We start from the raw sequence: 16,126 nt of genomic DNA, 5'->3' as shown, positions 1-16,126 counted from the left end.
CCAAATTAAAATAAAACCTCTATCATGTCTCCCTCCATCTTTTCTCTTACCTGGAAAGCCCAAATGACTTGCATAAGGGCATTGCAGTTTTATTTTCAGCCCCTTTTCTGATGATCACTGCTGTAGGATTTGCATTTTTCATCACTGCCAGATAAAATTTTCAGTGAGCCCTTCACAGCAGCCCAAGGCCTTATTTCTGGCCCCTTCCGCACACGCAGAATAATGCATTTTCAAACCACTTTCACAAGTGTTTGCAAGTGGATTTTGCTATTCCACACAGCTTCAAAGAGCCTTGAAAGCAGTTTGAAAGTGCATTATTCTGCATGTGTGGAATGAGCCCTTGGTTCATTCCCACCAGTTCAGATTCCATCAGCAGACATGTGAAATCAGAATTTTTCTTCTTCTGCATACATTCGCTACATTTGTATGTGGGCCCAAATAGTACAAGACTGCCTCAAGGGTGCTTTTTAATCTCATGTATGAAAATAGTGTGAGATCTGCCTCAGCATATCTTGGGTTCAGGGAACCACAAGGGGAAAAAATGGCAATGATGCCATGATACTCCTGAGTCTTCAGGACTAGGAGCCAGTCCGTGCATGGAAGCTACCTTATGCTGAATCATACTGTTGGTCCATCAAATTCCAAATTGCTTCAGACTGACAGCGGCTCTCGGGGGGGTCTCAGGCTTAGGTCTTTCACATCCACTAAGGATGACGTGCTCCTTTTAACTGGAGATGCTGAGGATTGAGCCTGAAACAATTCTACATGCTGAGCAGCTGCTCTCCCTCTCAGCCATGTTCCTTGCCCAAAAAGATCATGAGTCACATTAGTAGTGTGAAGAACCAGAAGTTTGCCTAAGGGCTGTAGGGAAGAGAGAAAGCAAGTGGGACAGGTAGAAGAAAGGCCAGCAGGCAATGAGGCTTCAGGGGCAGAGGAGGAGATTGTGGGTTTGCCAGGTAAAAGTTATTTGTTAAAAAGTTTTACAACCTTAATAGGGATTAAGTTGCTCCACCTCAGAAGTTTCTTTTTTATCTTAATTCTTGGGAAACCCAATAATTGTTCCTGTGTTGCAAGCAACGGGTGAAACTGACTTCCCTGCTGGTATTTGGACGTTTTAACAGCTTTGTCGCTTCAGTTTTTAGTGGCAGAATGGCTCACCCCACACAGTCAGATGAGCTGGTATTTTTTGTGAATGGCAGAAAGGTAAGGATTGACTGATTTTATTTTGTTATTTGATATATTCCTTCTTAATATGGTAAAAACCATTGAAAGCTTAAATTCTTATAAGGAAGACTAATGATACACACTTGGGGTATCCTTTTAAGGAGGTCTTGCCAACTGATTGGAGAAAATATAAATTTTGGACATTTCAGCATGTGATTTCTCATAAGCAGAGACTGCTTTGTGGTTGCAGCATTGTAATCCTCCTCAAACAAATAAAACTATCCAAATGCCCATTGTGTTTACCCTGCCAAAAATGTGCAAAGCTTTCCTCAGGTATTTGAATGGCTCAGTCTGGTTAAAATGCATCAGAACAGAGTAGTCAGCAGTGTCAGACTGATTTTTTTTTGGGGGGGGGGGGGGCCCCTCGGTCCTGAGAAATAGTTTTTATCTGATGTAGTAGTAGATTACCATATGTCTCTCCAGTTTTTAAAAAATTAACTCGGAAGTTTGCTGTAATCTTTGAGAAGTCAGTGCCCTGCAATGATCTTAAATTGGAAAATCATTAGTAGGGGGAAAAAACCCATATGAAATCTAATCACATTAAATACTGAACTTTTTCTTTTAACAAGCGAGCTATGCATAAAATGGAAAACTTAGATTGCCCCCTGGTATTTACTTCATTTTTTTCCCTCAGATAAAATGGCAAAATCTTAATCAGGTCTACTCAGAATTCCACTCAAGTCTATTCAGTGAAGCTTAGTTTTTCAGTAATTTGAACTGGGTGATAGTTTCAAGCTGGGCATAGTTGAAGCAGAGAGAAAACTGCTGAATAGGTCTGTAATATTTTGTATTTTTTATTATTATATCATCAGAGTCTCCAACTTTTTTGAGCACGTGGACACTTTTGGAATTCTGACATGGGGTGGTGGGCGAAGCACAAAATGGCTGTGGGAATAGGAAGACCAAGTGCCATGAAGAAGAGGGGTGATTTAAACTATACCCTGGAGAGAGAAGTGAGACACAGAATAAAACTAACACTGGGATGGCTGTGGCCACCAAAGCAATGTTATTTTAACCTGCCCTGTGTTGGGTGATAGCCCCTCCTGGCTCCAGCCACTTTCTGAGAACATGTGACAGGCACCAGGTGAGGTTCAGCAGGCAGCACGGCGCCCACTGGTGGTCACTCTTGTCTGAGTTCAGAAGTGATGGCTTCACCGCTGCCCTGGTCAAGCTCACAATGCAGATTAAGAATTCAAAATGTTAGCAAATAGAGAACATATTTGAGACAACAGGTCATAACAAACACCACAAATTAATGTACAAAAATGAGAAACTCTGCACGGCTATTGAACATTAAAATGATGTCCCCCTTGCTGGGGGGAGCGGGAAATAACCTCTCAGAAGCACGAATGCTGCCAGTTGAAAAGTGTGAAGTTCAAAATAGCTAGAAAGGGCTGGATCCTCTTTCTCACACGCACCCACAGATGGGAAAGATGCTGAGCTAGGCAATTTTGAATAGAAAAAGGGCCAGAGGGGAAAAAGCTTAACCCTCCCCTCCTCCCAAGGCTATAGTTCATCTTAAAACCCTGAAAAGCCAAGCAAAATAATGTCTCATCTAGCCTCAGGTGACTGCTGAAGTCAGCTAAAGGTGTTCGAGGTGAGGGATTCTGTGCCCTGCTTTTCTCTAAGTTTTTTTTTCCTAAGAATCCAAATGGGATGAGCTTGCAGAAAGGATTTCCGTTCTTCCAGAATGGCAGCTCAGCCAGCCTGAACTTGCCTTCTCATAATTAGCAGTGAAATGCAGGAACCACAGCCCTTCACAGGGAAAGGCAGGACACCTGCTTCATTCTTCTTCCCACACGTTATATATTCTGGAGTAATTAGAAAAATGTTAGATTAGCCTGCATGCAGAGCCTTTTTCGGGGATTCGATCTGTCTGGAACCCTTCCCAGTACAGGCTTCAGGAACAGTGGGGGCAGGAGTGGGTGGGTTGCTAAAACAGCCCTGGGGGAAAACATATTGCAGCCCCCCCACACACACACATTTTTGCAATCATCAGTTTACAGTTCTATCCTACTTGAAGATGTCTACTAAGTTGTATATCCTACTGTGTTCAGTGAGGTTTAATCCCAGGAAACTGAGTTTAGGATTGCAGCTCAAATCATACATAATCTCTAACCATATTTGCCATATGCCTTGATTTGATCTTTCCTAGAAACACAAGGCCAAAAATTTTTCACACAACTCAATTGTTATGAGGATAAACAGGAGACACGAAAAAAAAATGCCACTATGAGATCCTTAAGGTACAGGTGGAATAACGATTTAGAAAAGAGTACTGGCCCACTTCAGAGTTGTTGTGGGAAAACATGAGGGGGGAAATGGAGAGAGAGAGAGAATTAATGGAAATAATAATAATTTATCTTTGTTTAATATCACAGCTGCCAGTTCTTCAGTTGGTTGTTGGCCTTTCAGTACAATTTAAGCCGAGCTTCCCCAGCTACGCCATTTTCCCCAGCTACGCCACACATACATTCCTAAATAGTTAAATAACTCCCCTCCATCAAAAACATAGATAATCCTCTTTGCTTAAGATAGTATTACCCTTGTTCCCTTGTTTCATTTCTAACACAGGTCACTGAAAGATGTGCTGATCCTGAAGAACTGCTGCTTTACTACCTGAGAAAATGCCGTATCCTTCAGTGCCCCTCCTTCTTTGCATTGCATAACAATTTTAGTATTGATTCAGAATGGAAAGGAAGCCCTGGTAACTGAGACAACTTCAAATGTTTTCGAAAGTAAACATCTCACTTTTCACTCATGTTTGAGAAACTAGGGGATATCTGCAGGGCCAGACTCAGGGCCAGCAAGCGTAGACATCCACCAAGGCCTCAGTCCAGGAAGAAGGCCCACTGCTGGTGAGAGATGCTTGGCGCAATTGCTCTCAGAGGTGGAGCACTCACGGGAACATGTGGGGTCATATGACCCCAGCCATGCACCCCTTCTCTCAAGTCTCCTCCGCCAAGCTGCTCCTTTAGCTGCCGGAGCCTCCTCCGGCCAAAGGAGCCTCCTCCAGTCAAAGGAGCAGCCTGGCTGGGCCACTTCTGGGCGCCCAAGGGGTGGCCCGCGGCAGGCTCCTGCCAGCTAAGGTAAGTGGCGTGGGGGTGGTGGGGGGTGGTGGCAACCATAGCAGGTGTTGCTCTGGGCACCATTCCCCCCCCCCACACACACATCAGATTGTTCACACAAGGATCTCCTATTTCCTGTTGGGAGAGGCACCTGGAGGCATTGGTAGACACTGCTTGCATGGGGAAGCCACCAGTCTGCCTTGCTGCCAGTGATGGCAACTCTCCAGTTTTTCTGGGGCCTCAGAGGCAAGCTTGTGTTTTCTACTGGAGTAGGTGTCTCAAGGAAGGTTAGGTTGTTTCTCCACATTATTTTTGCGGGAAAGCTAGAGGAAGAGGAACATGTTTCTATCATACCCCTGGCCAGCACCAACAAGAGGATCACTTCACCCCAAAACAAACCCTGTACACATGCAGATTTGTTTTGGGGGGTAGGGTTGTAACAATTATGGCAGGACAACCTAATGCAAAATGGGGGGGGGGAATGGGCTACTGTAGCTTTCGATAGTGACAGTTACAGCAAATACAACTTTTCTTCATTTTTGATTTGCATCGATATATATTCATATCAAGCCATCCACAGAAATAAGCGATAGTCACTCGAATTATGAAATTGAAAAGAAATAAGACTAAAATTTGTATTATGATTGTACTGATAATTTGTACAACTTTTAGCCCCTGTTTGTGTGTGAAGCACTGTCAAGTCGCTTATGACTTATGACAATCCTTTGAGTTAATGTCCTCTAAGGTCGTTTCTACTCTGCAAAATTATATCTGTGTACCACCGGTTTTTTAAACCTGGGTCTATTTTATCCTGGTTTCTCCCGCTGCACAACCACCTGTTTCTTTCCAGGAGCTGAGTTAGACCGGGAGGTAATGTTTCAGTTTGTTCTGCACGAGCCCAGGTCTTTTGTATTTACACCACAAGTGCATCCCCAAATGCGTAAACCTTTTTTTTAAAAGACTTTTATTATAACTTGAAATTATACATAGAAACATATAGTTACATAGTTCTGCATCTCGTCATACATCTACAAAGACCTTTGCACAATCGTGCAACATTTTGTCAGTTACGGCCATTAATATAACATAATTAAAAAGTAGGAACTGTATCCTACTGTATCTGTATCCACCGAGAGTCCAGAAAAACAAACAAAAGAAAGAACAGTTCCACAGTTTCATAGGACTATTCTCTCTAACGATAATAAACTAGTGTACATTTTTAAAGCATTTTACAGATCAAAGTGCTTCTATTGTTATACTATCTAAAAACAAAACTTATTTACCTAGAAATATTTATATAAAAATAAAGCATAGGAAGACATCTGGTGACTTGTCCTTCGCATTGACTGAAGGCTTCCATTCAAAGTTCTACTTGCTTAGACAAAGGGGAAAAAAAGATGAAGAGCATAACCAATACAACTTTACATATCTAATATAATCTTATATTTGTATGTTTAGTTAATCTATCTTTATTTTCAAAAACTGAACAAATGGTTTCCATGTTTTATAAAAATTGGTTGGCGGTAGATCTTTAAGACTAACAGAGAGTTTATCAGTATTCATAATTTCTATTACAGCTTTGAACCACGCGTTACAACTAGGCGATTTCCTATTTTTCCAAGTTTTTGCCACTTGGATTCTTGCTACTGTTGAAAAGTATAAAAACAGATTGATGTTATTTATCTTCCCATTGTCTTGGAAAATTCCCAGCAAATAATTTTCAGGTAACATTTGAAATTTTTGGCCCAGAATCTTCTGGACCTTCTTATGAATTTTTTCCCAAAACCTCTTTACTTTTTTACAGCTCCACCATTGGTGGAAGTATGTACCTATCTTTTTATTGCACTTCCAACAATAGGGGGATTTTGTCTTGTCAATTTTTGATAGTTTGAGGGGTGTAATATACCACCTATGGAATACATTGTTAAAATTTTCTTTTAAATCCATACTTTGGGTATATTTACTATGATTCTTCCATGTATCTTCCCAATTTTTGTACATTAAATGTTTGCCTATGTCTTGGGCCCATTTAATCATTACTTCCTTTATAGTGTCTTGTTCCAGTTCTGTTTCCAAGAGAAATTTATATATTTTACTTACCAACTTTGTTTCTGAGCCCAAATGTGTAAACCTGTTGCTTGGTCAAGTGTGGCAAGGCAGTAAAAATAAACTGGTTTTGCTCCTGTGGTGTTTGCACAGCAGTGGGGTCACCCTGGGATATTTGAAAAGATTTTTGAAAATCTCGGGCTAAGGAAATATTGCGGGGCAACACCAGGGTAGGCCCGCTTTAGCACCAGGGACCGTGTGGAAAACTTACACAAACCAGGATATTTCGCTTGCCCATCACAGGATATTTGGACTGTGCGGAAACAGCCTAAATCGTCCTAGCATTAACAGCCTGACGCTTGGAAACTGAGGGCAGCAGCTTTCTTGAGTCAATTCATCTCCGATTGGGACTTCCTCTTTTACTGCTATCTTCAACTTTTCCTAACACTATCCTATTTTCCAGTGACTCTTGTCTTCTCATAATTTGATCACAGCACAATAGCGTCAGTTTGATTATTTTTGTTTCTAGGAATAGCTTAGGTTTGATTTGATCTAGAACCCACTAATGTGTCTTTTTAACAGTCCACAGTATTCCTAAAACTTTCCTCCAGCACCATGTTTCAAATTAATCAGCTTTTCTGACTTTTGGAATCAATCTAAGGTCATTTTGATCTCAAGGAAGGAAATTATACAAGTAGGATAGAACATTTTAAACCAATCTTGTTAAATATTGATTGTAAAATCCTGATTCATACTTTGGCTATTAGACTAAATGACATTATTGCCAGATATAATTTAACACTTTTTGGATTTTTACAAAGCTTTTGACATATGGAGTGGCTATATTTATTCTAATCCTTGCAACCATTTAATTTGGCTTCCAGTATTATATGATATAAATAATGTAGTCTCCAATTGTAGCAATTCTGAATTAATTAATCCTGTGATATCTGGTTCAAGCACCTGATACTTTCCTGTCCCCCATGTCCCTTGTGTTTTCACCATAGAAGTGTTGGTCATCTTAGCAAGATCTAGTATTCATATCAAGTAACCAAACCAGGGGGGGGGGGGAGCAAATTAAGATTTTCATCAATGCAGATGACATTATATTGTGTTGGAGTGATCATTAGTTTCCTTCCTATATCTTTGTCACCTTTAGTTCTATATCTAACTACAAAGTAGATATAAATAAATCTTCCATTAATGCAAATGATGCTCTGAAAAAGGCCAATCTGAAACCAAAGGCTACCATTGTTTTCCTTAACTGAGTTGCGCAAAACAAAGTCCGTCTCACAGGAACCAAGTATGGCTGTGGAATCGGAGGCTGTGGAGCCTGCACTGTCATGGTCTCTACGTACGACCCTGACACCAAGAAAATACAGTATCCTTTTTAAAAAGGGAAGAAAGATACTGGGCATATCAACACAAGAAAATTCTATGTGGCTTGGGACCAGAGTTTGTGAAGAACTGTCTTCTCCCATATGTTCCTGCCCAGGGATTAAAATTGCACCAATCAAAGAAGCTCATCTGGGTGGCATATTAGAAAGGGCCTTTTTGGTAGCAATACCATGATCTATGGAACAGCCTTGCTCCTTCCATGTCAGTCTTCAAGAGGCATTCAAAGAAGGTTTTATTTAGAACTGCCTCATCTGACTGATTTTGTTTTTATTTATTGGCAGTCTTAGTTGAAGTTTTTAAATTGCAATCTTTTTGGTGTTTTTGTAATTGTTGATTTATTCATATTAATTTATTGAGTGTTTTAATAACCTTTATTTCATAAGCCCCCTTGAGTTCCACAAGGAAGAAAGATGGTTAATAAATATTTTAAGCCCTAAACAATAAAGCTCGAATAAATCGAATGTCGCAATGATGAACCCTAAACGAATCTTCGTACAGGGAACAAAGCTCCCTGAGTGCTGTGCAGGAATTGGGTAATCTTCCCATGCATTCTTTCCCCCCTTCCCCTCTTCTGGCAAGACCTACTTTTCCCTCAGGCTCCACGACATCCCCACATTTCAGCCCACCTGATGCCTACTGGCCACTGTAGGGCCGCCCAATGACTCCAAAGGCTCAACGGCTCTTCAAGTGCCTACTACCCACTGCCAGCCCATGAGGCAACTGCAGGGCCTGCAGGGCAACTGCCAGCCACCATCAACCTTGTGGTGTTCCTGCTGCCCATGGCTGGGTTTCATGAGCTGGCTGCCGGTGCACCGAGTCCAACAGGCAGGATAGGGCCCCCTTCTGCCCTTCCTCCCTTCCCCAGGCTTGCAAGCCTCAGTAAGGGAAGGTGGGTTGGCTCTCCTGCCTGTTGGACTCAGCGTGCTAAGTCCAACAGGCAGGATAGGGCCCCCTTCTGCCCCCACCTCCTTTCCAAAAGGGTGGCAGGGGCCCCCATCCTGCTCACTGAACTCAGTATGTTGATTCCAGCATGCAGAATTGGGGGCCCCATGCCTTCCCCCAATCCAACCATCCTCATTCCACTCTGCCCTACCCAAGCCATATCTTCCAACCCTTTCTTACCCCAATCTTTCCATTCAACTCTCCCCTCCAAGCATCATCTTGCCATTCCCCCCTACCCTAAGTCTCTCTTTCCTCCCTCCAAGTCACATCTTCTAACCCTCCCCACACCACAAGCATCCCCACTCCACCCTCCCCCACTCTAGCTGCTCTGCTGAACCTGCCACCAGCCTTCCCATTCCTCTGCCCAGCTACAGCCCCACTGAATCCCATTGCAAGGGGAGATGCTTCCTCTTCAACCCTTTGCTAGGGCCCATCACATCTCCCCTGTAATGGGCTTTGCTGCTAGTAAATAAATAAAGGGAGGACAATGTTTTTACACCTGTTCACTTGAAATGGTGCTCTGCCAAAGAATCCTGGGAAGTATAATTCCAGTGGATGATTTGAAAATTTCTGATGCTTTAGATTTGGCCCACATTTTCTGTACTGGAGTGGTCCTGAGTACATCCAAACATCTGCCCCAGTCAATGCTACGAATTAGGAATGAACACAGTTAAGTATCAGGCTTTCTCCTTTACAACATTCCAAAGTCATTTTCCAGCCAACTCTTGCCTGCTCCCATTATGCTCATTGCACGGTGCTGCAATAACCACTGTGGAAGGAGTTGGAAACACAAAAACCAAGCTTCATCCCATTCAGGTGATCGAGAGCTAAAGGCTGGGGAACAAATGTTTGTTTTTTGATGATGCCTAGCACCTAGCCAGGGCGATCCTTGACCCTTTTTGTCAAATCTGTCAGGTGAAGTTCGATTTTTTATTGTTTTTGTTTCTTTTACATCCCTCCTTGCTTCCATGGCTCTTGAGATCGGATCTAGTCTACTGATCTAGATGGGTTGGGTCAAGTTCACTGATTTTCTCCTTCCAGCTGCAAACTCCTTCCTATGCCATTCCTCTTTATAGTCCACGGGAAGTGTTTCATGAAGATCAGTAGGAGAGAAAACAACAGGTCCATTCTGTCATTGGAAAAAATATTCTGGATCAACCTCATGTACAGACCCAGACCTGCTTAGCTTTAGCAAGGTGGCTATGGCATATGCATTTAGACCATTCCATGGGAACTTGATATAGATGAAGATAAAGAGCTGGGAGTGGATGTATTTTCTCCCTTGGTCCCTCCACTACTATTAAAAGCAGAGGAGCCAGGCCAGGAAAGAAAAGGTGGTGGAAAGGATCGTGCAGTGGACAGGGTGGTTGTGGAAGCACAACAAGGAGGATGCTAAGATGCTACTGGGGTTCCACTTGCTTCCAGCAGATAACTCTTTTGTGTGGACTATCCATTTAGATACGTTTCACAAGCAGAGCTTGTTTCCATTTCAGAAAAGGCTCGCCAAGTGCCACGGCTCCCAGTGTGGCTTCTGTACCCCCGGAATGGTGATGTCGATGTATTCTCTGCTAAGGAATCACCCAGAGCCTACCATGGAGCAGATAACTGCTGCACTAGACGGTAGGCAGGTTTTCTCCAAAGTTTTGAAGAACCGCTCAGCAAATGGACAAAACAACAACAACAAATTGCTGGGGGAGGTGGTAGTATTGTCCTGGTGAAGAAGTGCCCAGTTGTGAGCAAAGCTCCTCCAATTCCTGTTCCCTCCTTCTTCTTTGGCTGCTGTATACCTCTCTATTGGTCCCTCTTTCTTCTTCAGGAGTGTTTCAACAATGCCTGAGCTGATTGCTTGTGGCACACACAGGGTTCTCGATCGGGGTGGGGGTGTCTACTGAGCACACCTGGCTCTCAATGCTGGTTTTTCTGGCTCCTGATCTTTTTTCTCATTTTCATTCCGGAATGATTGCAAAGCAATGCATTTAAATGTCAGGCCTGCAATTCGCACGTCCTTGGCCAATGGTCTTAGGCGACCCCTGTGAAAGGGTCATTCGGCCCCCAAAGGGGTCGCGACCCACAGGTTGAGAACCGCTGCTCTAGGCTATCCCTCTGTTTCTAGGATTGTCAAAAGGTTGAATTGTCCACAGCAGAACTCTGGGGTTCAGATTAGTTGTGAACCTTGAACCTAAATATTTATGTATTTGTTCTTCCTTTGTCTGATCTTTCTTTCAGGTAATTTATGTCGTTGTACTGGGTACAGACCTATAATTGATAGCTTCAGTGCTTTCTCACAGGTAAGCGGGGGGGGGGGGATCAGTTCATTGATGTTGTCAAAAGTGTCCTTCACTGGAGACTATGGAAGCTGAATGACATTTACAAAAGTGTTTATGACCCTTAGGATTGTGCTGTTTTGAAATAAATATTTATTTATGCTAAGCTGGCAGAAATGTGCAAGGCTGTGCATATTCTGTGTTAAAAACAAAATTTTACACCATGAAAAGCTGAATGCAGAAAAGGGATAGGTGGGGTAGGATGTTAAGCAGCTAGCTAAAAAATGGATTTCTGTGCATGAAACAGTAGCCTTTGTACACATATCAGAGGTTTCCATTATTTGGATCCAAGGGCATATCTAGAAGCAGCTCTCCGGATGAGCACTACAAATGCACTTGCAGTTATATATTCTGGTATGTTTTTTTTTAAAAGACCAGGCAGGCAGAACCAAAAGAAGGAATTTTTCTCCATTTTAGAAAGAATGTAGGAGCACTAGAAGATATTTTCTCATTTGCAGAATCTCAGAAAAAGAGAGAAAGTCTAAAGCAGGGGTCTCTAGCCTTTTTGAGCCTATGGACACAGGATGGTGGACATATCTACAAAATGGTTGCCATAGAATGGCTGCTGCAGGGGGTGGAACCAGCCATACAATAGCTGTGTGACAGCATACCTTCAGTCACACAGTGAAGTTCCTCATGCTGGGGTGCCCGCTGCTGCCATAGCATTGTTTTCAAACATCTGTACAACCATTGGGCCATCAGAAAGTCCCACCTAGCCTTGCCAACTGCCTTAAAAACACTGCCTTAAAAACACTTAGGCCCATTCCACACAGGCCATTGAAGCGTCTGCACACAGGTATACATGATACCGGTAGAGTCCCAGGGCTGTTCGCACTGTTCCGTGCGGGTGGTCTTGGAGTTGCCACAGCCCTGCTCGCTGGACTCAGTATGTTGATTCCGGCACCCATGCTACCCCCACCCCAACCATCCTCATTCCACCCTGCCCCATCCAAGCCACATCTTCCAACTTTTTTCCACCCCCTTTCCATTCAACTCTCCCCCACCCCAAGCATAACCTTGCCATTCCACCCCCTACCGTAAGCCTCAGCTTTCCCCCTCCAAGCCACACCTTCCAACCCTCCCCCCACCCCAAGCATTCCTCCACCCTCCCCCACTCCAGCTGCCCTGCTGAGCCTGCCACCAGCCTTCCCATTCCATTGCCCAGCTACAGCCCTACTGAAACCCATTGTGGAGGGAGATGCTTCCTCTTCGACCCTTTGCTAGGATCCATCGCATCTCCCTCACAATGGGCTTTGCTGTTAGTAAATAAATAAAGGGAGGACAATGTTTTTACACCAGTTCAGTTGAAATGGTGGTCTCCCAAAGAATCCTGGGAAGTATAATTCCAGCAGATGATTTGCTTTTATTTTGCAATAAATATTAAAATAATTTCTTTTCCAAAAATGAAAATCTGACTAAAATCTCTCTCTATGTGTTGTGTGTGTGTGTGTGTGTGAGAGAGAGAGAGAGACAGACAGACAGACAGACAGACAGACAGACAGACAGACAGACAGACAGACAGAGACACAGAGATAGAGAGGCCCATTACATATGTAATATTTACATGGAGTCTGTTGTCTGTGCAATGGGCTTATAGTGGGCTCACCTTGCATTTCTATGTCTACGTGTGTGTGTGAGAGAATATATCCTAACATGTACTTTAAATATCCCAGTATGTTTCTTGAAAGTTGATATACCATATTATATTTTTAAATGCTCTTTGTAGGCGTCCTGTCCCCTGGCAGGAAGTGGAAAATGTTGCTTGGATCAAGAAGGTGTGGAGGGGAAAGAAAAAGAAGAAGATTTAGCTCCAGAACCTAAAAGAGGAGATCGGGTAAATTGTGGCCTTCTTATTTCCATGTTTGATTGAAGCTTCTGTGATCTGTGAATATCAGGCCCATTCCGTATGGGCCAATAAACTTCACACGAATCCTGCCCCTAAAGCAAGTCTTCCCCTTCGTTATTTACCCCAAACCATTTTTTTGAGAATAGCACTATTCGTGAGTCTTTTTTTTAAATCCCAGGTTGCAGCTGCTTGTGAGCAAACAGCTGGCAGGAGGTGCTTTATTTGGCTGCACTTTCCTTTTTTAAAACTTCCCAGCTTACTTCTGCGCAGTCACACAGGCGCAAATGGTTGTATCATGGCATTGTGAGATGTCAGTGTGGCTGTGGGGGTTTCATGTGTGCATGCCTGCATAGCTACGCAACAGGGGGAAAGGTAAACAAAAAAAAGGCACGCCTCCATGCAAAGGCGCGATAGCAACCCGCATTGTTTCTGCAGGCTCCAATCACTGCCTGCACAGATGCATGCAAACGCGAAAACAGGAAACCCGCTATACATTTGCTTAGGCTTGGTAAATACTCTAAAAATTCAGTAAAATTTGCATTTGGATTTATTCACGCATAAAATTATCTGTATGCCCAAATAAGACAAATTACATATTCGGATATACCCGAATATTTGGGTATATCTGAAAAATTCGGGTCCTTTTGAATTGTTTTTATTTTGGAGGTGTTTTTATGTTTTGGCCTGCAGGGGGTGCATTTTAAAAGCTAGCAGTACCAACATTTCAGAGTATGATCCTGGGACTGTCCTGATGATGCCCCCCAAGTTTGGTAAAGTTTGGTTCGGGGGCAAAGTTATGGACTGGTTTGTAATAAGACATATTCTAACAAGCTGCTCTAAGCCCAGCTTCACTGGGAAAAGTGTGAGATAGAAATCAAATTTTTAAAATCAAATTAATTAATTGAGGATTTTCATGACTCATCCACTGTTGATGAGCTGTTTTATTAGCATAGAGCATGACATCTAATCTCTTAATTAAACTGTGTATCTACAACAAGAGCTCAATTAAATTTCACCACGCCCTAGTGCAACACTGCAAATGTTTTTCTAAACCTTGCCAAGAAGTCAATTGCTGTCTAATTTTAGCAGTTAATCCAGACTGAGAAATTTTTTGAATTGCCAGGGTACCACTTTGCCAGCAGTGTGATTATATTTTAAAATGAGGCTAAGATAATAGTTTATTTCAGCATCACCTAGATAAATTTGGTAGAACAAATTCAAATAACATTGGCATTGTCTGTTCAATGTATTTTCATTACCATTAGTGCCAATAGCCTACACTATTGTATTGTTCATCTGTGATAATATTGGGCTCCAATGTCTTTTCCTGAAGATGTGTTCAGGTCTATGCCCACCAGAGGACTTCCAGCCCAAGGACTCAACCCAGGATTATATATTTCCTCCTGAACTCATGGTAGGAAATAGTTCTTTTCCAGTGTTTGTTGAGAGTGATTGTTCATAGGCATATACATGTGGCAATATGCTTAGGAAGGCTGTGGGTGAAGTTAAATGTTGCACCATCAAACAGTGTTTCCTTAAACACAATTGTCTCTTACCACAAAGGTGTGCGGGGCATTTCTAGGGCGGGGCAAATCAGTGGTCAGCCACCCTCAGCTTCTGCTTCTCCCAAGCAAACAGTTTTTTTCCAATATTGCTGTGTGGCTGAGGAAGAAAAGTAAAAATAATTGTCTGAGAAGGGGAAGGTATTTAAAAGGGAAAGCTAATAGACAGATAAAAAGTTAACACCCAAAACTAATTTCATCTTATAACCTGTGATTCTACCATGTGGTCTCACTTTCCCACCATCTTTTCATCTTGGTCATTTGACCAGTTCCTAGAGCACAGGTCAAAAGAAGGTGCATAGCCATGTTGCAATGCTGCTTGTGTTTTGAAAGGGGGAGGTTGCATCCCCAACTCGTGAGTATGCCTATTGTCACAGATCAAGCCCATCAGAAAAATCATTTCTAATTTTTTCATATGCACTTTTTAAAAAGGTAAAAGTTCACATAGGTTTCTGACATCCCAGTAAAGGGGGGAAACCAGTTCCTACATGTTTTGGCTGCCTCTCGTCCATTTCTTTATAAAGAACCACAGAAAACTTGCACAAGAAATACTACCTGAGATTGTGACTTAACTATTATGGTGTTAAAGATTACTTCTCTAGAATATTGTCAAAGCTTACTTGCTAAAAAAAATAGTCTGTAAGATGATATGGTCCTGACCTGGATAGCCCAGGGTAGCCCAATCTCATCAGATTTTGGAAGCTAAACAGGATCGGCCTGATCAATATTTGGATGGGAGACCATCAAGGAAGTACAGGGTTGCTACACAGGGTCTGGCAATGGCAAACCACCTCCAGTGAGTCTCTTCCAGAGGTGGGATCCAGCAGGTTCTCACAGGCTCCCGAGAGTAGGTTACTAATTATTTGTCTGTGCCAAGAGCGGGTTACTAATTGGTGATTTTGCCACGTGATTTTTGCCTTAGTTACGCCCCTCCTCTCAGCAGTAGCGCGCAGAACTTGAAGCAGTCTAGCAGGAGGTGCACCAGTGTGCGTGGCAACCTGCGCGCATTCGTTTCTCGCCCAAGGACCATGGTGCGCAGCGCCTGCTTCCTTGCCACAGCTCCGCCCAAGAATGCCCTGCCCCCGGAATGCCCAGTCACGCCCCCGTCGTGCCCCGCCCAGCCCCATTGGCGCTACACCACAGTTTGAATCCCACCACCATGGGAACATGTTACTAAAATTTTTGGATCCCACCACTGGTCTCTTCCAATGAAAACCCTACAGGGTCACTGTAAGTCAGGTGCTATTTGATGACCAAAAAGGAAGATATTAAATTTAAAAATAAATATTACATCAAGCTTAGTAATAGATTTTGCTTGTTTTTGCTGTCTTGGCAGAAATGTTGACTGTTTACAACTTGCATTTTTCTGAAAATGTTTTTGTCTACAGAAACAGAAATAATATATATAAACCTTTAATGGCATAATTAAAAACAACAACAGCAAAATAACAGCAATGATGGCAGCACCAGTGTGATAAATACGATCTTCAATACAGTTATGACCATTTGCTAATGACAGAGCACAAAGTTAGCCAATGCTTCCAATATTCCTGCAGATCCATAATCCAACATAGTTACCATAATTGATGAATCAGTGTGATCAATGTAGGTTCTTAACCAGGGGTCTAGAAATTTATTTCTATCTAAGCTATGTAACGGACAATGTAACATCACGTGTTGGATTGATTCTTCATAAGCTGAGCTGCAGGGACAATA

The 16,126-nt window shown here is 42.7% G+C and overlaps 1 protein-coding gene across 1 annotated transcript in view; it reads left to right on the top strand.

The window, feature by feature from the left end:
• Window positions 1–1,149: 1,149 nt before the first annotated feature.
• Window positions 1,150–16,126, top strand: part of LOC125427247 (aldehyde oxidase 3-like) — a 78,890-nt gene continuing 63,913 nt past the window's right edge. The window contains exons 1-8 of the mRNA XM_048486427.1: window positions 1,150–1,203; window positions 3,799–3,856; window positions 7,623–7,719; window positions 9,386–9,494; window positions 10,172–10,298; window positions 10,905–10,966; window positions 12,729–12,836; window positions 14,182–14,262. Coding sequence (XP_048342384.1) covers window positions 1,150–1,203; window positions 3,799–3,856; window positions 7,623–7,719; window positions 9,386–9,494; window positions 10,172–10,298; window positions 10,905–10,966; window positions 12,729–12,836; window positions 14,182–14,262 — 696 coding nt within the window. The remainder of the gene's footprint in view (window positions 1,204–3,798; window positions 3,857–7,622; window positions 7,720–9,385; window positions 9,495–10,171; window positions 10,299–10,904; window positions 10,967–12,728; window positions 12,837–14,181; window positions 14,263–16,126) is intronic.

Source organism: Sphaerodactylus townsendi, linkage group LG02, assembly GCF_021028975.2.
Source record: "Sphaerodactylus townsendi isolate TG3544 linkage group LG02, MPM_Stown_v2.3, whole genome shotgun sequence".
Lineage (NCBI taxonomy): Eukaryota > Metazoa > Chordata > Lepidosauria > Squamata > Sphaerodactylidae > Sphaerodactylus > Sphaerodactylus townsendi.
This window is presented reverse-complemented; position numbering and strand designations above follow the sequence as displayed.